Source organism: Lolium rigidum, chromosome 5 (genome assembly GCF_022539505.1).
Source record: "Lolium rigidum isolate FL_2022 chromosome 5, APGP_CSIRO_Lrig_0.1, whole genome shotgun sequence".
Lineage (NCBI taxonomy): Eukaryota > Viridiplantae > Streptophyta > Magnoliopsida > Poales > Poaceae > Lolium > Lolium rigidum.
Window position 1 is genome coordinate 220,895,850 of NC_061512.1, and position 24,219 is coordinate 220,920,068.

Here is a 24,219-nt window from a genome sequence, read left to right on the forward strand (position 1 = left end):
GTTTACGTGTATGCCATGCAGGAAACTAAGCGAGGCATCATCCACACCTTCCCCGACCAGGTATAGGTCAGGTGGCACGCCCTTGCGATAGCATCGGACGTGCGACCAGGAGGCTTTGCGGGCCGTCGCTCTGAGGGACTGGGGCCAGCCGCAGCCCTAGTTGTTCCCGGCTCTACTGTGTTGCCCGTCTCTGCCCGCCAGGGGGTTTCTGACGTCAACAACGTTTAATCATTTGTTTTCAGCAAGCCGGTGAGATTGACAACCTCACTGTTAAGTTGGGGCAAAGTATTTTGATTGTGTTTTGCAGGTTCCACGTTGGCGCCGGAATCCCTGGTGTTGCGCCGCACTACACTCCTTCACCAACAACCTTCACGTGGCCTTCATCTCCTACTGGTTCGATAACCTTGGTATCTTACTGAGGGAAAACTCGCTGCTGTACTCATCATACCTTCCGCTTGGGGTTCCCATCGGACGTGTGCTTTACCGTCACAAGCAACAACCCAAATCCTTGCTCTCCTAGGGATTGACATGTCCGGTATTACCGAATTATCGGATATTTATGATGCTGCCAGGGATAGATGTTTGGCTCCGAAAAACAAAGCTTGGGACTTGGTCATTACCGCTTCTTTGTGGAGCATTTGGCTGTCAAGAAATAGGAAGGTTTTTGATGATCTCGATGTTCCAATTCACATTGTAGCCCAGCAATAATGCTTGGAGACTTGCAAGCTTTCGTCTCATAGTGCTAGGAAAGATGAGAAAACTGCACTTCCTCTCTAGATTGGGCAGCATGATTCCAATGACAAATATGGGTTATCTGTGCTTTTGTTTGTTTCTTTTCTTGTTGATACACCTCTTTGTCCACCCCTGTATCCTCTGGTTTGTAACTCCTAGAGCTGCCTTAGCTTCTTTTTAATAAAATGTAGGTAGGGGTTATCCCCTCCCGATTTCCTTAAAAAAACAGGCTAATCAACTTATAGATGTACTAAAACTGAATTTTTATCACACGAGAATTCAAAACGGATAGACCTATATGGTAAACATGCTTATACAACTTGGTACAGGCTGCTGGCAGACCTTCGCAACAAAGCCCCCGATAGGCCTGATAATAATTAAGGTGATACTTTTGCTCTTAGGTCACCATAACAAAGGAAACATATGACACACTGCCATCAAACATACGGCTCCACCAGAATCATCAACCGGTTTTATTACCCCATCAGCCTCGATGTAGTCGCCGCCCATCATGCGATCGGGGGACCAGCATCGAACAACCCACTAATTTTAGAGAGATGAGATAGCCAAATATGCCAAAACATTTGGATTCTCTTACTTACACCAATATGTGACCTACACAAAGAAGACAAATGCGATGGCTAAAATGAATTTTCTAATGCCTACTTCGAACCATCTTTTATTTAGCCACAAATACAACATATTTTTTAAGAAAAAGTTACTAAAAACATAAATCTTGAAAATTTAAACACACATTTTTTGTTAGTATTGAAAATATAAATACACTTTTTTGATAATTTGGAAATTTAAATACACTTTTTTGATACTTTTAAAAATAACAAGTTGTTTGGAGCTCAGGATCCATATCGCTGCTCTTATACAATCTCAAAACAAACTTATGGAGCTTGATGGCATAGTGGGACGTGCGTTTCACATGCACACACACATGCCAATGTCTATTTTATCATGCTTGTTCCCTCGGAGTTCTGGAATTGGCAGAATGGCTAACGTGGCAAAGAATTGGGCCAATACTAGAGGGATATCTGACTGCAAGAAGAACTTTCACCCCAATACTAAATGGATTGCCCTCACACCACAACTGAATTGTTCACCGTAATTTTTTTCCACAAAAGTGTTCATGTTCACAAAATTTCTCTATCTAATAATTTGATTAATTGTTTTCACTTGTTCTTTTATTTGGAAGCTAGACCAAGTAATAATACATAATACTCTAATGGGAGTCATGGCTACCGACACTCCAGCGAAAGCAGTGAAGACAAAAAGCTCTTTTGGGAGGCAATAGTAGTAGGATCTAGTGTGTAGTTGACTAAAATATTATTAATTCTAAGCAAATAAGTGAGCATTAGTTTTCCATCTGATTTCCTTCATATCATCACATTACTTTTAACCATATCTACGGTCATCTTGTTGTCACTACCTACTCACACCCAACCAAGAGCTAATATACTAGGAGATTACTCAATTTTTGCCGGGTGTCTACTACCACGCAACACTGCTGGAAACTATGCAGACGTACAATTACTTTGCTATGTAGGTGTTTTCAACCTGATAACTTTAATCTACATGACATGTTTGGGCAGTTCACGAATAATTTGAACCCGAGGTGGTTCAACATGAAAACCAATAATTTATAGCAAACTTTTATATTTATTCATAATTTATTTTAGCATGATGCAGTTTTAATGAGTCTACCTTTCTATTATTATTGCATAGCTAACCACATCAAAAGTTAAGAAATAATAGATGTAGTATTATTTATTATATAATTATAATGAATGTCGATGAAAAACACTTGCGTTGTTCTAAACTTTAATTTTATTATGTGACACTATTTTCTTCATAAATTCTTTTTTGGCAATTGCATAAAACATTATTGTAATATAAATTATGGTGTAGATATTTTTGAACCATATGGTCAAGAAAAATCTTAATAGCGGTTTCTAGTGTATGATTAGCTAGGTAAGCATATTTATGAAAACTACAGAGTATAAATTGAACTCTTGGCACGATTCCTTACCAATTTTTCTGGGTTTAGATTTATCTTGTGACTTAAAGTCACTTTACTACTAAGTTGAGGACCCGTGCAATTACATGAAGAAACAAAATTGAGAGAAACTAATAGTAATCCCCAACAAATGAAGAATCAAATAATTTTGCATACAGATTGCACGATATGTTTGTCTACAATGTGCTTGGTACCATTTGTCGTAAATAAGTGTTGTTGCAAGTTTCTGAAGAAAGAAACATGCAAGGAATTGTTCTAGATAAGTTCTAGTTAACATATGTTTGAGTACAAAAATAGGTGTGCCACTGGTACAAAAAACAAAAACAGGTGCGCCACTGATAGCCTATTTTCTAGTAGTGAACTTATATGACCTCTAATAACAATAAACCCTACACGTGTTTACCAACTCGTTAGGACTCATGTCCTAGCATAGAGATTGATAAGCTTTAGATAATTAGTTAACGAATGATACACGTTAACATGAAGTGATTAATAAACATTCATATGGGCATCATGTCCTAGCATATAGATGATGCAACACATCTCACTAATACATCCTTGATTGGAAAACTTGCTCAACCAAGTTTAAGAATTAAAAGAGTATTGCCTTAAGAATATTGACATGATGTTGATTGATACGATAATATCTTGAGCAAACAAGACTATTCAGAATTCACAAGTTGAACAATAGCATACACATTCATTTATCTCGAGTGAGGTAACCAATAGAAAGGTAAAAACCATAGTAACGCATAAATATGTTGTCACTATGAACATGCTTACTACCAGATTACTCCAACTAACACACACATTCCTACATGGGTTGCATAAAAGTTAGATCAAAACATATTATACATGAACGGAGTAACATATGCATATACAAATATATCAGGCATAAAATATACTCTGCATCTCATAACTCATCTTATAACAAAAGATCGTCCATCAAAGTAATACATATGTGACCACAATCACGTAAACCATCTCACATGGTACTTATTAGTGAATAACATCAAGAGAGAATGATACGAACTACTTGCACAAACCCATCGTCTAGGAATGGACTACTCCCTCTTCATCATGGTTGCGATGGTGATGATGTTAATGAAGGAGGAGGAGCAATCACGGGCTACTCCACGGCGTTTGCCCCTCCAATCTTCGCATGACCATCTCTGTTTTGTGTATTCTGTTAAGCTTCATGCACTAGCCACTTGAACCAAAAGTCCGAACTGATGGAAAGGGAAAGGCAATCTACTTATACACGTTAACACCCCCTCTCACGTGTGACGGGAAGACGAGAAGACAAGCCAACACGTGTAGAGAGGCAAAGAGGCAGCGCCGGGACCACACGCCACACGGCAAGAGGCTGCGGGGGAATAATAAATTGTGAAAGCCAGGATTTGAACTCGAGACCTAGGGCTCTGATACCATGTTAAGCTTCATGCACTAGCCACTTGAACCAAAAGTCCGAACTGATGGAAAGGGAAAGGCAATCTACTTATACACGTCAACATATTCTATGTTTTGCGGCCGCTCTCCAACGACTTCGTGATATCAAGGGCATATATAGTCGGTTTTAGGTGAAGACGGAGGTGTGGATGTCAAAACCAAGGGGAAAAGGGGCTCTAGATGGCCAGGCCCCACCATGGATTGGACCATGGGTGAGGCCACACCATTTGCCCTCATGGCCGGCTCAGGCACCTCCAAGCCCATCTCCTCTACTCATCCTCTTGTATTCCTGAAAAAAATGATGTGGTAAAAAGTTCTGGACCATTTGACATCCAAAAGGTTCATGAAAATCAAAATACGTAAAATAGGGTTATCCTATTCTACAACATTAGAAATAAATGTAAAAGCATGTAGAAAACCTCATATATCATGTAAATATCATGGATATATTTTACATGTATCAACTTCTATGGGACCAATGCTAGCAGCCTATCCTAGACACGTTGACACTAGGCAGTGTTTGGATGCTTAGAATTGAGCTCTGAATTGGGGAATCTGGAATTGAGGGCCTAATTCTACCGTTTGGTTGTCTTTGGTACTCGTCTATGGAATTGTAGTCCAATTCCGAGCCGACCCCCGCACCAGCCTAACTTACCCCTTCGCAAATTCAGACCTCAGCACCTCCGTATTCATCTCTGAATTGGAGCAGCGCTTCGCTCCGTCCCGAACAGGCCAGCCACGCGAGAGAGCTCCTCCCAGCGGCGCCGCCAGTAAACTTCGCCGCCCCACCCCTGTCCCCGCCGGCCAGACGAGCGCTGCCGCCGGCCAGCCGAGCGCCGCCGCCGGCCAGACAAGCGCCGCCGCCGGACAACCTCTTCTTCCTCTGCCACCGGCGCGGTCCCGGCTACCTCCGCCTCCCCGTCATCCTGCTCGGCTCCGCCGCCTTCCCCTGCGGCCGGCAGGAGGCGGCGCATCTCCCGGCTCCCCGCGCGCGGCCGGCCGGGGCCCTCGCATCTCCGGCCTCCCCTGCACCAGCTCGCCGGCCGGTGGTCTGCTCCGTTTGCCCCATTTGCACTTCGATTTTGCAGATTTGGTGGAGAAGAAGAAGTGCTGATTCTAGAAATTTTGCAATTTCACACAATGTGCATCCAAACAAGATTTAGAATTCCATTGATCTTTTGATTCTATAGCTGAATACCACGCGCATCCAAACAACATTTGTGGTATTGAATTGAATTGGTTGATTTGGTTTTCCATTGCCAATTCAATTCAGAGCCCAATTCATTGCAACCAAACACAGCATAATTAGAATTGTTTGTTCCTATGTACCTGGTACACACTATTGGTCAATGGTGTGGAGTTGCACCTACAAATAGATTATTTTGTAGATATTCGATGATATATTGCACGTAATAGATAATACTATAGTGGTTACTCATACACTTCGCTATTGGGTCCATCCTATTGTTGGGGTTCTAGGTGGTCGTCTCGTTTACCTGGCCTATGTGCCAACCCTTACGGCATGGACGCCTTACATAACTCTGCTCAGGTGGCTACTTCCATGTTGTATGTGACTCTGCTTCGCAGTGATAAACTCAACGAGAAGGTGGCATGCACACCCTCTGTGCCACAACGCCACCTTGTTTTCCAACCCTCTAAAACTAGTAGAGCATGTTTATTCTTAGGATTGAGCCCCTAAACTATATTACCCGCCAAACGTTATGGTCCATCCTGACCTCTTTATATAGTTCATCCTCCTGGCATCACCGCCTTCACCTTTCCTTCGCCATCGACATCTTCACACAACATCTTTAATTTATCGAACGAGGCCGCCACCCTTGGTTTGGCTAGCGTTGTTGCTTTAACATCTCACTGTTGTCTTTGCCTTTGCAACCCTGACCACACAGGTGAAGGGTGCACGGTCTCTGCCCCCACATCTTTTTTCTGCTCCATGGTGACACCTAAAGAAAGGTATAATCCGATACAAAGAACTACATGGGATGTCACCCCAAAGGAATCCACTTCTTCTATGGGACCTTAAGGGCCACTTTGGTTTCAAAGAGAACTTATAGTATAGTGCTAATGATAGGTCCCACGTTATTTCATGGTCCAACCAATTATCTTCCACTCCATCCATCCCATAATACAAGTTGTTATTGTAACCAATATAGAAGTATATTTGGTAAATGCGTGTTGCCTTTTGGAGCTTTAACTCTAGGTAGCTCGTTTTTCTTTGAAAAAAAATCGAAACCATGTTTCAAAATCTTAAAAAAAAATCTGAAGAAAGGATGTAGTTAAGGTCTACCCTACAAGTGCGTGAGATCGAAATACGAAATGCTTTACACTTTGAATAAAAATGTCAAAATTTGTAATTTTTGTGTAGCCCAAAGTATGATGTATTTAGCATTGTGATTTTACACAATTATGGAATACGTTTTTATGTAATGTTTTTGGAATTTTCTGGGACTTTTAAGTTTTACGAATTTTTTTCCTTTTCAAAACGATTAGTTACATAGAGCATTTTTTTTGCGAAACTTTAGTTACATAGAGCTCGAGCTCTTGCTATAGATTTCTCTGTGCTGGTTTCCTTTATGATTTGGTATCGCAATGGTATACTGAATTACTGGTCCTACGTTTTTAAATCCATTTTTAGCGTCTCTTTAAAATCCTTCAACTAGCCCATCCGTTGGCATTGCTGGGACCGGCGCTGTACCAAGCCAAGCTGAAGTTTAAGGGAACTTCACCGTGAAACGTTCCCGTAAAGCGGCCGCCGGTGCGGCGAGCTCAGCTAATCCTGTCCTAATCTCCACGTCGGAGCCGCCTCTGAAGGCCTTCCAAAGAGATTCCCAGCTTACCGGATTTGTTAATGACCCTTGCCACTGCGGCACCGGAGCACCAGCCTGTTCCATGCAGCGAGCAAGCATTGAGGGCAAAGATTTGGGCCAGCTGCCAGCTGCAATAAAGCGTCCGGGCCGGACGAGTGGACTCGTCGCCGAATGATTGCACGGCCTGGCACCGCACCGCACCGACCATGGATCCCACAAAGCTTCGCTCGCTCGCTCGGGCAGAAGGAGAATCATTGTTCCAGCAAAAGCGGCGTACTTTAATCGATTACAGGGAGTTTCTTTGTGGCCGTGTCTGCTCGTGCAACAATTTAGATAGCCTCCTTTTAATATCTTTCCAAAAGTACGGTTAGTTACGCAAATGAGGCGGCTCAATGGCAATGGTTCAGAGCAGGTGCATATTCTCCGATTCTCTTAGTACATTTCGTCAATTAGTTAATAACAAGTCTGAGGCAGTTGTGGACTTGTGGTGGTTAGAGACCTAGAATATACGTTGCTCATTTCGGAGTTAACTGTTTTTCTGTTCGTTCCTTCACCAAACTCTGACGAGACATAGAAAAACAGGAATTGCAGCCCAGCCGCCACCACCTGCACCTGCAAGAGAATAATCATCTCCATAAAAAAAACTAATCAAACCAGTGCGCAAAACTTTTTGACCAGAAGTGTTTGTTTTAATTCGTTTCAGGATCACGGGTACAAAATAGTTCGTCTGGTTTTTCCGGTCCGTTTACATTGTGGCAGTCCCGGCGGTCCGAGCCATAAGATGGAAATCACTTTACTTTATTTTACTTTATGATGGAAAAATACCCATAAAAAATGATGAAGCAAGAGGAAGAAACGAAAGCTACACACAAACTATAACTAAAAGGAAGGTAAAGTCTTCCTTATCGGAGGCTTCGTCGCCTAGGTCAGGATCCCGTGTCACCAAAATGAAGGCTCCGTTGCTGGCTTTCTCGATGACGTCCTTAACGGTGTGATCGGGCTTTGACCAAAACGCGATCCGCCCAGTTATGTTCTTCTCCGATGGTGGGTGCTTGCCAGCGAAACGGTTTAGCGCCGCCTCTCGCTCCTCGTGAATAGCGTCAGCCATAGCCGCTATCAGCATCATATTTTTGGCTTGCTTCTGCTTGCGTTAGAAGACCCCGCGGCCGAAGTCCTCGCCGATGCGCAGTGGCAAGGCGGGCACCCCGCCGAGGTTGATGGTAGAGCCCATCGGCACTGTCCCTTTTGGCAACACGTGTATGTTGTATTTGGCGCAATCAGTGGCCTTGTGCTAGGGCAGCCATAGCCTATGGTGGGAGAGAAGGCTTCAACTTTCGGTGGTAAGCAAGGCTGGAAGGGGCAATGGTATTTGACGAAGGACAGGCGCGTGCCGCCGCTTGGCTTTAAGACGACGTCGGGCAACCATCATCAATGCCGGCGTAGGAGCCAAGCATCTGACGTTGATGATGTGGCGGAGCTCGACCAACCATTACAAGTGGTGAGGCAGAAGGCGAAGCGGCGGCTCGGTCACTGCTAGGCAGGCCCAAGGACTACACGGACGGTTCGCGGCGCGTCCTGATGCATTCCTAGCTCAAATATGGGCACTAAATATGTCGCCGTGAACAACTCGGTACCTTCGCTAGGCTAGGTTTTTCTACGATTCTATCCGCAAAATGAAAATGTTAATCCGTTTGCACTAAATAGATCATGTTAATCCGTTTGCATCGTGCCCCTCAGTTCATTCAGACTTCACCCGACAAGGACACGCTGGTGAGCTTATTCATGACTGAATATCAGGCTCGCTCACTTGGATTATTGTCCGTTAGTTCTCGAGCGAAGATCCCAAACGGAATCGAAGATGACTAAACATTGCCTGACAGACCCAGCAGGGAGTCAATTCTCTGTGCCTTTTGGGTCCAACTTGCTGCATTTCTTCTCCCCACTGTCTGCCAGTGCGTATCCTCATCGCTTTCACCTCGGTCAATCAGCGCGACTTCCTGAATCGTGACATGGATCCCACACTGACTGACTTGTATACAATGCATCAGAACCAAACGAGAGAGATGGGCGTAGACTATCACCGTCAAAATGAAAACACACTGTGGACTGCTGTGTGGAGGATGAGGAGGCCATTAAACAAAGCTCGAATGATTGACCCATAACACCCCAATTAATGACAGCGTTTTTACAGAGCAACAAACAGCTCACCCCTCAGCCCTCACTCCGCCCGCTTTTTATCTCTTCTCGAACCAACTCCCCTTTTATTACTCTCTCTCTAACTCTCTCCACCGTCGCCATCTCGCCTCCGCCCATTCGCCGCCCAAATCCGTAGGACACAGAGGGGGAGCAGCTCCCCCGCGCCCCTCCTCGCCCCGTCGCCGGCGATGGCCGACGGCGACGGCGCGTACAGGGAGTTCAAGGCGCTGGTGGAGGCGGCGGACCGCAAGTTCGCGCGCGCGCGGGACCTGCCGCTCTACGGCGGCGGCGGCGGGGACCACCACAGCCGCAAGGCCTTCAAGGCCTACACGCGCCTGTGGCGCCTGCAGCAGGAGCGCCGCCGGGACCTCGTCGCCGCCGGCCTGCGCCGCTGGGAGATCGGCGAGGTCGCCTCGCGGATCGGCCAGCTCTACTACGCGCGCTACCTCCGCACCGCCGAGCCGCGCTCGCTCGTCGGCGCATACGTCTTCTACGAGGCCATCTACAGCCGAGGCTACTTCGCCGCGCCCGCCCCAGGCCTTGGCCCCGCCTCCGGCTCCGCGGCGGGAGGAGGGAAGCACCAGGGCCTCCTGATCCGCTACAAGGAGCTGCGCTTCATCGCGCGGTTCCTCGTCGTCGCCATGCTCATGCGCCGGGCCGAGGCGGTGGACCACCTCGCCGGACGCCTACGCTCGCTCGTCCACGAATCCAAGTCGGCCTATCCCGTAAGAAAGCTCACCTCCTCCTCTGTGCTTCGAGTTCGAATTCCAATTGAGGACAGCCTGACGCGTTTAGGTCTTGTTTTTTGGTTAGTAACCTCCCCATTAGCGAACCAATGTACTACTGTATGATTTTTCTCTTCCCAATTTGCTGTTCGTTAGGTGTTTTGCCAGCAGTTCAATCCAGTAGTTTTTTTTTTTTTTTTTTTTTTTTGCAATTCACTTTGAGTTACAACTCAATTCTGCTTCTGTTGTGTGGCACTTATGCTGTTCCTTTTTTGTTCTTGTTGTTTCCTGCTGCGGTTCAGCTAACAAAAGAGCCTAAGCAGGGGGCATCACTCAGTATTCGAGTATACAGAGGGTTGCTGATTCATAACGAGAGAGGGAGTTCCCTTAGGATCTGTAAATTTTTGGTTACTTGTGGATGATGGTTGAAAATGGCTGTGCACATTAGGGCAATTTTCAAATCACTGGTAGTACATTATTAGGAATGGAGCAACACATCAAATAGAGACCTATGCATGACAGCGTGAGGGGCCAGTGATGAGTATTTTATTACTATGCCTGCATGAAAGCTGAAACATATCATGATGTAATGTGTGTTACCCACCTATTTACTTCAAACCAGGTTCCAATTTCTGCCCATTTCAGTACACTGTGGCATTTTAAGTCTGTTTTGCGCTTATCATCTAATTCTTCCATCATAACTTACACCGGCACCTGTTCTTAGAAAACCAATTTCAAGGAATGGAAACAAGTGCTTCAAGAGCTCGAGAGATTCTTGAAAGCTGATGGAGCATACAAGGGATCTAGATCACTCCGTTATGACAATTTGTTTGATTCCTACGCATCGAACCTTGCATCTATTGCAAGATTCCATTCGAAACGGGTACTGAAACTGAAGGAAGCTGTATTAACAAGTTACCGCCGAAATGAGGTTACTTATATACCCCCTTCATCAATAATTTTACTATTCCTCTAGTTTTAGCTTGTTTTGAATATTATGTTGATCAGTTGAGAACACCCTCATGGTATTTTGTTGCAGGTTAAGTTCACGGAGCTGACTTTGGACACTTTCAGAATGCTACAGTGTTTAGAATGGGAGCCCACAGGGTCTTACCAAATAGCTGTTAAAGAACTTACAGAAAATGGCACTATGAGTGATCAGAGTGGACCCTCTGGTCTGATTGATATTCACCTTTCCACAGAAATCTCTGATGGAAATCTTCCTTCAAATCCTCAAAAAGCAATTATATATCACCCTACAGTCTCTCATCTTATAGCGGTAGGCATCTTCTCAATTTTTTTTCTTCCCCTCTTAAATTAAAATTTTGCATATCTGTACGAGGCATGAGTAATACTGGTATAATCTCATAGATTTTTCATGGAAAATTGCAGTATTTAGTTAATCAACAAAGATGCTTCATGCCTACCATCTGGCAGACTGCATGTTGATTGTGTTGTTGATGTTTGTGATTTGATTACTGATATAATCATGTGTAAAATTCTTTGTGTTGTCGACCAAAGAAATGATATAGCATATATTGTTGTTCTGCAATAAAATAAAGTTATGACAAAGTGTACTAAACTGAGTATAAGTTAACTAGAAACGGTTGAAAAAAAAAGTTGAGTGAAACATAAGGATTGCCTGCATTACTGCTGCAACATGTTTGGCAGTGACCTTTGCTCCTCACTGTGAGTTGGATGTGTCACCTTCTCAACCCTGGGATACATGTATTTTGTGATATGTTCATTATGCTGTTTCATTGACGGAATAGTTATTAGAAGATTTTCAGCTCTGTGATGTTGCAGTTCCGCTTTACCACTTTAGTTGTTTTCTGCAGTCCATGGAGATGTATTTAATATTTCTCCGTTTGAAGTTCCATATGATATACTGTTGTGCATAGGACTGTATACCTTTTCTCCCTTCTACAAGAATAAGATGAAAAGAGGAATTGAATATCTGAGTTGTGAATACAGACATTTCTAAAACGCACGTTAACTGCCAATAATGGCCCCATAGCACATTCACTGGTAATAACACACCTTGTAAATAGTCATAGTGATGTTATACGCGGTTGTTAGCAGAAGCTTCAGAATTTTGAGCAGAGGTACTGCGTGGCAAATTGCACATGTATATGTTCAAACTTTCCTACAAATTGATAGTAACATCTTAAAACTTTAATATATCACTACATCTTGTGGGACATTTACTCCATGTCACATGGATACCGACAACAAATAATTTTGATCTGCATAGTATTTTTTTCTCTATTTTTGCCACCAGAATCTTCATAATAATCCAGTTCATGAATGGTAATTACAGGTTCTTGCCACAATCTGCGAGGAGCTGTCTCAAGATAGCATTTTACTCATTTATATATCAGCATCAGGTTCCTTATCTGACATTCTAATTTATATTGCACTCTCGTTTTTAGTAGGTTTCCCTTCTAACTTCCAGCATTACACTTTTAGGCTTTCCTGACCAGAATGCATTTCAAAAGTATGCGTCTAGCTCCTCATCAAGTGCAAGGTCTGCTTCTGCTTTCTCCACCGATAAGCCAAATTCACATACTGATTCAAATAGTCATCTATGGCTTGGTCCTCGTGGAAATGGTGGTATGCTCGTGCTTTCTCATGACTGTTTTACCGAACTATATATCATGGCAATGTCAGTTATCAATTAAGTCCACTTGTTATGGTTTGTTAGTTTGGTGGGCGACTAGATTGTGAAATAATATCTTATTTTTTAAGGATGGACAACCGGCTTTTTCTCACGTTCACATGGTTATCACTTTGCCAGGTCCAAACAATCTTTATCCAGAAGACCTGATACCGTTTACAAGATATCCACTCTTCCTTGTAATTGACAGTGAAAATAGCCATGCATTCAAGGCAGGTTTGTCAGAACTTAATCTTGGCTTGGTAGAATTTTTTTGTTACCATGATGTGTGAGCTTTCAGCTGTTTTATGTATCTAGTATCTTTTTCTCTCATTTTAGTTCACTTAATGATTAATTGTACTACTCCCTCCGGCTCTAAATACTTGTCACATATTTAGGCAAAATATAGTCTAAATTGTGTCTAAATTCATTGAACCTGTGACAAGTATGTAGGGCCAGAGTGAGTAATTGAATCTGAAGGGTCAGACACTCACTTGTTTTCTAAGCGGAATCTTCTCTATACTTATGTTGGTATTGTTGTCCAATAGGGCTCATAGATTCATGGCTTTTTGACTTTAAACCACTAAACAGAGATTAACATGGCCATCTGATGCATAGCATATTGGTCATCTGATGCATAACATATTCTGAATTGAGAAGGTTGGTTTCTAGTTCTAGTGAGCTCAGTATTATGGACCTATCTCTGTTCCACTTAATTTTACATTTAAAATATGTAGCCTTACCTATTGTCATACAGAATGACACTCAAACTTGCCCTTGTTATGTAAAGCCACACCGTGCACTTCTTCTTTTTTTGGTCCTTTTGTTTTCCTTGCACATAGTTATATTACAATTGATAATGGATTGGTAAAATTTTCTAGAACAAGCTTTTCTCTATAACAACCCATTTTATCTCATGAAGACGGGATTACAAATGATACTCCCTCCGATTCATATTAATTGACTCAACTTTGTCTAGATAACAAATGCGTCTAGATACATCCATATCTAGCAAAAGTTGAGTCAAAATTTGGATCCGAGGGAGTAGTAAATTCTAATTTTTGAAGTGGTTCTTTCTCCATTATGTTTGTAATGACAAGGCAGAACAAGTTTCCTTGAACGAATTATCATTTGCTTGTATTATTGCCAGGCCATACATAATGCAGAGAAGGGAGAGCCAGCTGCCTTACTTCTTTCTCCTAGGATAGCATCGGCAATGCCTGGTGCAGAATCTGTGTGTAATGGAGGCCAATTTACGTATTTCCTGACTGCACCGATGCAAGCCTTCTGCCAATTAGCTGGAATAACTTCTGACATTGACGTTGTACGTTCTTTTATGCTTGAGTTGAGTACTCCTGAGATATTTATTTCAGTTGTCTTATTTTTTCGGTCTTGGTTTCAGGATACATATGCCAATGCTGAAAACATACTTTTATCTGCTTTGGAGCAATATGAAGAAACCCTCTGTACGTCTGTTGGGCTGAACATCGTTTGGGGACAAATTTTACCTGATCCATTTCTAAGGCGACTGATTCTCAGGTACATTAATTCATACCTTCAATCCTCGAGTTTCTGGCAGTTGCATGTTAGTTTGGCAGTATAACATGTAAAGGTATCTTGAAACATGAACTGTATGTCCATACTATTTGCATGCATACTCATTTCGCGGGGTAAAAGAACGCGTTTACATTGAAAATTCATCGCATATGCCAACTAAATTTTGTCCTGGCAATATGGTCGGCTAGCTAGATTTATTATGTTCGCATATCTTATCCTTTCTCCATTTTATGTTTGTATCTTTTTTCCTGCATTTATTTCTCCATGCAATTATTTGTCGTGCAGTCTGGACACTCTTGATTTCTTTTATGTGAAGTGTTAACATTCTTCCTTATTTGTTGTCAGATTTATTTTCTGTCGAGCAGTCCTCTTCTATTTTCATCCTGAGGAACATGGTGAACATCTACCAACCTGCTTACCCAGTCTTCCGGAATCTGTCTCTCCAAACGCTAAGGCCATCAGGACTCCCATCCTTCTACTTGCAGAAAACCTTGTTGTGAGCAATCGGTTTCATTTCGGCAACAGGACAATGTGATCAAGAGCAGTAACACAGGCTTTCTGTAGATACCTCCTTGGTAAATATGGTCCAGCTATTTGTTGATTGTTTAGCATTTATACAGCCAACTGGGGATGATTCAGTGTCTGCGAGCTAGCTGTCCAAATGATGATAATAGATGATTTTGTGTGCTGCTCATCTCCGTTGAGCATCTGTAAAAGTTGTTTAGGTGTTCACTTTGCTCTAGGTAGTGTAGGGTTTTATCTTTCCTTCTCTTTCGACCTTGTGTCAGGAGAGGACAGTTTGTAAGCTGGAAGAGGCATTTTTTAGTACTCTAGAAGGCATATTCTTTTTTTTTTAGGTTTAGCTTAGTATTTTAGTTCCATCTTTTGTGTTATTTTCTGTTTGTCTAACGTTTGCATTGCAGTTGTTGTTTGGCTTCCTTGAAGGGTTCTGCATAGCTGTCAAGTTTGTCTGTTATGTCTTTGCATTGGGTATTGGCCTAGGAGGCTAGGACTACTTTGGAACTTGGGAATCTTGAAAAACTCGTTTGGTTTATACTAAACAAATGCTCTAATTTGTTGTGAAATTCATGTATCTCAAACAGGTACTGTTTCGGAACGAGTGCAACGTCTTGTCTTGGGCTTGGTGTTCTGTCTCACACTGAACTTTGTGCTTTGGGAGAGATGCACGAGGTTGTGGTGGTGAACTTTTTCTCCGATTGCAAGAGCATAGTTTCCATTTTCAGATATAATGAAACTGATGAACATGAGTGGCAGTGGTGAAATATTGGTCAATTTGGAGAACATGTAACTGAAAACGAGCTGATCTTCGGCAAAGTCTTAAAGGAAAAGCAATTGGTTGGGGCGTGAATTTGGAGAACATGTAACTGAAAGTTTGAAACTGAGCTTGATATTTGGCTACGTCTTACAAGAGATGTATTTTGGTTGAAAGAGAGAAGCAATGTGGCTGGTTTGCAACATCAAAGAAGTAGATGCTTGGGCCGTGATTGAGTGAGCAAGAAAGAAATAATGTGGCTGGTTTGCAATATCAAAGAGGCAGATGCCAAACACGAGATTTTTTCACCTAAGGGCGAGTGAAAAAAAATCAAGCATAGTAATGGCATGGTCACAGACAATAAGATTAAAGAATATATTATTCACGAACACTTCAAGGCAGATGCCTGCACTCAAGACTTCAAAAAAAAAAAGAGTTGAAATGAGAAAGACTTCAATTGGGTTGAGTTGCACTTTGTAGTGCCAAATCTTCATGGCTGTTAGGAAATATTAGCGTTAGATCTAGGCTAATATAGCAGTTAAGATTTCCCTTGTATAACTACCTAGCAGTTAGATTTTTGTCCAATCGCTGTGCATTGTGAAAAGTTGCGTCCCGTCTGAACAGACGCATGTAAATGAACCGACATGTAATCCGACTGTTCGGCTACTATAAATAGCCAACAATCCTAATCAATAAAGCACTTCATTCTCTCAATTCTTCTCACGTTATCACGCACGTAATGCTCTGAAAAGGAGAGCACAGGCCAGAAGAAGAAAGGAAAAATGGGCGACATCAGTAAAAAAGAATTCCAAGAACTACAACATGATGGAAGTAACTATCTATCATGGGCCATGGATATGAAAATAAATTTAAATGGTCGTGGCCTTGGTCCCGTGATTAACACACCCCCCGAAAATGCTCCAGAAATACCCCAAGTGGCAAAGTATGCGGCATTACATTTCATAAGGCACCACCTCCATCCCGATTTAAAAAATGAATATTTGATGGAGGAGGATCCACTAGCTTTATGGAATTCCCTCAAGGAGAGATATGACCAACAAAGAGCGGTTATGTTGCCGGAAGCCGAGAGAGAATGGTCTCTCATAAGGTTCCAAGACTTTAAGTTCGTTGCGGCATATAATTCTGCCGTGCATAAAGTTAACTCCAAACTGAGATTTTGTAATAAGCAAGTTTCAGATGAAGATTTAATAGAGAAGACCTTATGCACTTTCCATCCCTCGATGAGGATATTGCAACAAGCAATATCGTCAACACAAATACACGAAGTATTCTGAGCTTATATACACATTACTTCAGGCCGAGAAGCATGATGAACTTCTCATGAAAAATCACAATGCTCGCCCAACGGGTGCCATGCCGATCCCTGAAGCACATGCTAATGCTCATTTTACTAATAAATTAGGAAACCGTAAAAGGAACTTCCGAAAATTCAAGGGAAAGTGGAAAAACAATGGTCAAAAGACAAATGGTCAATTTAAGGGGAAAGGTCATTTCAAGAGAAATGATCAAAATGACAACTCTCAAACTTGTCAAAGGTGTGGATGTGCGAATCATCGTACAAACAAATGTCGTATTCCCAAGCACCTAGTGGATCTATACATGAAGTATGGAGGAAAAGGGAAGCAAGTTCATGGAAATAAGGCTGAAGCTCACTTCAATGTCATTGAAGACAACCTTCAAGCTAGTCCTTCTCAAAGCGCTATTGAAGAATTCAAGCCAAAGGACAACATCATCCTCGATGAAGACATGCTTGTGGACTACACCCAAGATGTTTTTGGAGACCTCAATTGATCTCCTAAACAATTGATGTCACTTAACTACTCAAATACTACGATGTGTTATATATTGTGTAACAATAAGTAGAATACAATATTTGAGACTGCATGCATTGTATTATGTGAATCAGACATAATATTGTAATGTATTTATATTTTTAATTTGTAATATAAATACTATGTATGTAATTTGATGAATATATGAATAAAATAAATTTATTCTAAAATATTCTCTTTCTATTTTTAGAAATTTTACGGGAAAAATCCGATGGAAGAAGAATTATGTTTAGTGGATAGTGCTACCACTAACACAATTTTAAGGGAAACAAAATACTTCCAAACTCTTACTAAGAGAAAGGAAGATGTTATGACTATAACCGGGAGTAATAAAGCAATAATTGGTTCTGGAAGAGCCACATTCACACTCCCTATGGGTACTACTATTGTAATTCAGAATGCACTCTTGTATCCTGAATCAACGCGTACCCTTATAAGTTTCAAAGATATCCGATCAAATGATTTCCATCTTAAAACTGTTAAGATGGATAAGAAAGAATATTTGCTTTTAACAAAAAACGACGGATATGAGGAACAAACACTTGAAAAATTCCTTTCATTTTCATCCGGATTATACTTTACATACATCAAACCCGTACCTTTTGTTGCGTACAAAATAATTTTTCAAAATCTTGATAAATTCAAGACTTGGCATGATCGCCTTGGTCATCCTAGAATAGGTATGATGAGAAAAATTATAAGCAATTCTGTTGGTCATAATTTACCAATTAAAAGATTTTCTAAGTCATCAGATTTCGTATGCACTGCATGTGCTACTGGGAAATTAATTATTAGGCCATCCTACCTCAAAGTTAAAAATGAGTCACTTAATTTTCTTGAAAGAATTCAAGGAGATATATGTGGTCCAATACAACCTTTATCCGGACCATTTAGGTACTTTATGGTGCTAATTGATGCATCTACTAGATGGTCACATGTGTGTTTATTATCAACACGTAACCATGCCTTTGCCAAATTAATATCTCAAATTATCAAATTAAGAGAAAATCATCCTGAACACAGGATTAAAACAATAAGAATGGATAATGCGGCTGAATTCAGTTCACGCGCATTCAATGATTATTGTATGGCCTTAGGCATTCATCTAGAACATTCTGTACCTTATGTTCATACTCAAAATGGATTGGCTGAATCTTTAATCAAAAGAGTAAAATTAATTGCTAGACCATTATTGCAGAATTGCAATTTACCAACCTCTTGTTGGGGACATGCGGTTTTACACGCCGTAGATCTGATGCAAATCAGACCAACTGCATATCATGAAACTTCCCCATTTCAAATAGTACGAGGCAATCATCCAAGTATTTCCCACCTGCGAAAATTTGGTTGCGCTGTATACGTACCGATATCACCACCGCAACGTACCTCCATGGGCCCCCATAGAAAAATTGGAATCTATGTGGGATATAAATCTCCGTCAATTATAAAATATTTATAACCCCTAACAGGGGACCTGTTTACAGCCCGGTACGCTGACTCAATTTTTTGATGAGGATCATTTCCCGGCATTAGGGGGAGAAACAAACCACAAAGAATGCCAGGAAATAGATTGGAATGTAACATGCATCCAATCCTTAGATCCACGTACTAAAGAATCTGAATCGAAGTTCGAGAGAATAATAGATTTGCAACACTTTGCAAATAACTTGCCGAACGCATTTACCGATCACAAAGGTGTCACTAAATCATATATCCCTGCAGTCAATGCACCGAACGAGTAGAGGTACCAAATAAAACTACTCAACTCCCAATTGCAAATAAAAGGGGAGAAATCTGGTCTCAAGGGAAAAGGCTTACGCAAAGCCACCGCGGAAACAAAGAAAATCTATGACGGTAAATGCAAATCAACCTGAAGTTGATAGACACCAAGATGATATTCAACATCAAGAACCTAGCATAAATGTGCACACAAATTCTATTGATGGGACATCGAAACAACCAGACTCCGTTGTTATGGGAAATCACACGGTGCTCGAAGAAACTAATGAAATTTCCATAAACTATATCGATTCGGGAGAATCATATAATAGAAAGACTACAATTGTCGACACATATTTCTCCTCTAAAATTGCTAAAACCCTTCAACTGGATCCAGAGCCAAAATCTATGAAAGAGTGCCCGAAGCGCTCGGATTGGCCTAAATGGAAGGAGGCAATTGAGGCGGAATTGCGCTCGCTTAATAAAAGAGAGGTATTCTCTAAAGTAATACCTACTCCTCAAAAAGTCTTCCCTGTGGGAGCTAAATGGGTTTTCGTTCGAAAAAGGAACGAAAATAATGAGGTGGTGAGATATAAAGCGAGACTAGTAGCACAAGGGTTTATGCAGAGACCCGGTATCGACTACGACGATACATATTCTCCTGTAATGAGTGGAATTACGTTTCGATACTTAATATCATTGGCAATACAAATGAATTTATCAACGCAGTTAATGGATGTAGTGACCGCATATCTGTATGGGTCACTCGATGCGGATATTTATATGAAAGTCCCTGATGGACTTAAAATCCCTAATCCAAATATAAATCGCAACATGTATTGTGTAAAATTACAAAAGTCACTCTATGGCTTAAAGCAGTCGGGTAAAATGTGGTATAACCGGCTTAGTGAGTTTCTTCTTCAGAAAGGATACTCAAATAATGATGATTGCCCATGCGTTTTCATTAACAAATCCTCAAAAGGATTTTGCATCATCTCAGTTTATGTTGATGACCTCAACATCATTGGTAACGCGGCGGATATATCCGTAGCACGCAATCATTTAATGACGGAGTTTGAGATGAAGGATTTGGGAAAAACCAAATTCTCGCTTAGGTTTACAACTTGAGCATCTTCCCTCAGGAATACTCGTTTATCAGCCCGCATATATTCAGAAAGTTTTGGAAAAATTCAATATGGATAAATCATATCCATCCAAAACACCCATGGTCGTTAGATCCCTTGATACGGAAAAGGATCCTTTTAGACCTAGGGATGATAACGAAGAAGTATTGGGACCTGAGTTTCCATACCTTAGTGCGATAGGAGCACTAATGTACCTTGCTAATTATACTAGGCCAGATATTGCCTTCGCAGTAAATTTACTGGCTAGACATAGTGCAGCTCCAACAAAACGACATTGGGCTAGAGTGAAGAATATCTTCAGGTATTTACAAGGTACCAAAGATCTTGGTTTATTCTATAAGAAGAATCAAGATATGACTTTGACTGGCTATACTGATGCCGGCTATCTTTCTGATCCCCATAATGCTAGATCACAAACTGGATTTTTATTTTTATTCGGTGGAACTGCTATCTCATGGAAGTCAACTAAACAGACTCTAGTAGCAACTTCCACTAACCACTCTGAAATAATTGCATTATATGAAGCTTCACGTGAGTGTGTATGGCTTCACAGAGTGATTAATCATATCCAGACCTCATGCGGCATAGGTTCATTAGAATCACCAACTATTATCTATGAAGATAATGTTGCATGTGTTGCTCAAATGCATATGGGATATATTAAAAGTAATATCACAAAACATATTGCTCCAAAGCTGTTCTTTCCTCATGAATTACAGAAAAATGGAGAAATAAATATTTTGCAAACAAAATCTTGTGACAATCTTGCAGATTTGTTCACTAAGTCTTTACCAGCAGCTGCATTTCAAAAATGCATTCATGGCATTGGTATGAGACGACTTAGAAATTTGCAAAATTCAGGGGGAGAAATTTCCCAAGACTGAACTTAGTATTTATCATCCGATAATAATATAATGTACTATTTCCTTATGAGTTCTCCAACGGATTTCTCATAGAGGTTTAAATGATACAATTATTATACCAACGGTATATCGGATTCCTATATTTTCTCCTTATAATTTTACAGGATTCGTTGGAGAATATCAACTCTACAAGGTCAAGAAAAGTCAGTTATTCAAGATCGAGAATCATTAGGATCTTACAAAGATTTTCCATCACTCCAGATATGTGAAGACTATCAAGACAATGAAGATTATAATACATCGTTGTCCAAGGGGGAGTGTTAGGAAATATTAGCGTTAGATCTAGGCTAATATAGCAGTTAAGATTTCCCTTGTATAACTACCTAGCAGTTAGATTTTTGTCCAATCGCTGTGCATTGTGAAAAGTTGCGTCCCGTCTGAACAGACGCATGTAAATGAACCGACATGTAATCCGACTGTTCGGCTACTATAAATAGCCAACAATCCTAATCAATAAAGCACTTCATTCTCTCAATTCTTCTCAATGGCACCCGAACCAGGTGGCTTCACAGGTACACATACCATATGCACAAATCCCTAACAAATACTGTAACAAGCACTTACATTCTTATGTGTAAAACCGTCTGCATGTGTTTGTTCGTCGAAAAGCAACCAATTTCTTCGTCGCAACGTTGTGCATGCGACAAACCTTAGTCAAATCAGCAGCAACCCCACATAATGAGGGTTCAAGATTGAACTAGTCTACGTTAGAGAACTACAAATCAATCCAGAAAAGCAAGAATTGGCGGCTCAAAAGAAAAATCGAAAGAAATCTAAATCGAAACCCTCCTAACCCTAACCCCAGACTGCAAATTAGGGGAAGGAATAACTCCCATCGCCTAGGTGCGATCCACTAGATCTTTCGCTGTCGTGACAACTAAGCATGTTGGCGGCGAAGAACAAATTGAGACGAGAACACGAGGTCAAATGGTTATATTTGTCATCGGCTCATAACAACATTGTGAAAGGACACGGATGTCGCCTAGAGGGGGGGGGGGTGAATAGGCGATTTTAAAACTTTTACGAGATGGGCTTAACAAATGCGGAATAAAACTAGCGTTTACTTTGTCAAGCCCAAAGCCTATATACTATTGTTCACCTATGTGCACCAACAACTTATTCTAAGCAATGGTTCACCTATGTGCACCAACAACTTATGCTAAGCAATACAAGCAAGTATGTGATAGCAAGATATATATAACTTCAAGCACGATGGCTATCACAAGGTAAAGTGCATAAGTAAAGAGCTCGGGTATAGAGATAACCGAGGCACGCGGGAGACGATGATTTATCCCGGAGTTCACACTCTTGCGAGTGCTAATCTCCGGTGGAGAGGTGCGGTTGCTTAGTGCTCCCGAACGCCACAAGAGGCTCACCTTGAGGTGTGGTTGCTCGATGCACACCAACGCCACAAAGGCCTCACCCCAAGATGCGGTACTCACACCACACACCGAACGCCACGAAGGCGCCTCACCTAAATCTCCGGTGACCCTCGCCACAAAGGCCTAGGTCACGGTTCCACTAAGGGATTTCCTTCGAGGCGGAAACCGGGCCTTACACAAAGATTGGGGCACACATCCACAACTTAATTGGAGGCTCCCAACAAACCACCACAAAGGCCTAGAATCCGTCTAGGGTTCCAAGAACCCAAGAGTAACAACTTCCTTGCTTTCACCTCCACGAATCACCGTGGAGAACTCAAACCGATGCACCAAATGCAATGGCAAGAACACCACAAAGATGCTCAAGTCCTTCTCTCTCAAATTCCAACAAAGCTACAAAAGCTATTGGAGGAATAAGAGAGGAAGAACAAAGGAATTCACAAAGAACACCAAGATCAAGATCTAGAGAGTTCCACTCACAAAGAGATGGATTTGATTGGTAGAAATGTAGATCTAGATCTCCTCTCTCTTTTCCCTCAAATGGGGGCAAGAATCATGGAGGGATTGAGAGATAGTGCAAGCTTCTCTAGTTCAACAATGGAGGAGAGAGAGAGTGAGAGAAGCTCCAGCTCAAGGAGGAAGAAGGGGGGTATTTATACCCCCCAAGAAAATCGAGCCGTTTGGGCAAAACCAGGGCCGGATAATCCGGCCTAAGTAAGGGCCGGATTATCCGGGGGCCGGATTATCCGGCCTCAGGGACAAAACCTGGACAAAATCCGGCCAAAAATCCGGCCCCTATACAGAGCAGCAATTCCTCAGGTCCTTAGCCGATTTCGGGGGGGGCCGGATATTTCCGAAATATCCGGCCCGGATAATCCGGCCCGGATATTTCCAAAATATCCGGCCCAAGTAAGCTGCGAAACACCAAAACTAAAACGGGCATAACTTTAGAATCCGGACACCGATTTTGATGATCTTGGGCTTGTTTTGAAGCTAGGAACAAGCTCTACAAGATCATCCAGGAAACCATCATAGTCCAACAAGGGAGGATAGAAACAAATGATGAAAGGTTTGACCTATCTAAAAAAGACATACCGGTAAAAGCTCCAACCTCGAAAATGCAACAAGTTGCCCGTGCAAAAATCATTCTTGATGAACTAGAGCTTGTCATGAGAATAAGCACAAGCTCTAAATCATCACATGGATAAGATCCAAATGACAACCAAGAAACATGATGAACCAAACTCGAAAACGCAACAAGTGATCTATGCGAAATCCGTTTTCGATGAACTAGAGCTTGTCATGAGAATAAGCACAAGCTCTAAAACATCACATGGATAAGGTCCAAATGACAACCAAGAAAGATGATGCAAGGATGCAAAGGTTTGAGCTCTCTCCGAACGATACGATCGAGTTACTCACTCGAGAGCCCTCTTGATAGTACGGCAACTAAACTATAAACCGGTCTCCAACTACACTATGAGACCGGTGAGAAAGACACCCTATCAAGAGCAAACCTTATACTTGCGCATTCCACTTGAGCTTGATGACGACGATCTTGACCTCAACAAGATGGAACGCATTTCTTGCTTGTGCTTGCTTGACGAAGTCTTGTAGATTGCTCCCCCATAAACCACCATGGGAGAGCTTCTTCTTCGACGCATCTTCGCATAACCATGACCACCATGTGGATTGCTCCCCCATAATCCACCATGGGAGAGCTTCTTCTTCGGCGCATCTTCACATAACCATGACCAC

The 24,219-nt window shown here is 41.8% G+C and overlaps 1 protein-coding gene across 1 annotated transcript; it reads left to right on the forward strand.

Moving 5' to 3' along the window:
• The first annotated feature begins 9,416 nt into the window (after positions 1-9,416).
• LOC124652878 (protein SCAI homolog) lies at positions 9,417-15,251 on the forward strand. The gene is made up of 9 exons (XM_047191924.1): positions 9,417-9,953; positions 10,678-10,884; positions 10,993-11,232; positions 12,274-12,340; positions 12,423-12,566; positions 12,751-12,842; positions 13,760-13,933; positions 14,012-14,148; positions 14,512-15,251. Exons 1-9 carry the CDS (start codon positions 9,417-9,419, stop codon positions 14,699-14,701), a joined length of 1,788 nt encoding a protein of 595 aa, XP_047047880.1. The 3' UTR covers positions 14,702-15,251.
• Positions 15,252-24,219: the final 8,968 nt, after the last annotated feature.

Coding starts and splice junctions, on each gene's coding strand:
- LOC124652878 (XM_047191924.1), top strand. CDS start 9,417: ATGGCCGACGGCGACGGCGCGTACAGGGAGTTCAAGGCGCTGGTGGAG. Junction 10,885..10,992: donor CAAGTTACCGCCGAAATGAG/GTTACTTATATA, acceptor ATTTTGTTGCAG/GTTAAGTTCACGGAGCTGAC. Junction 11,233..12,273: donor CAGTCTCTCATCTTATAGCG/GTAGGCATCTTC, acceptor TGGTAATTACAG/GTTCTTGCCACAATCTGCGA.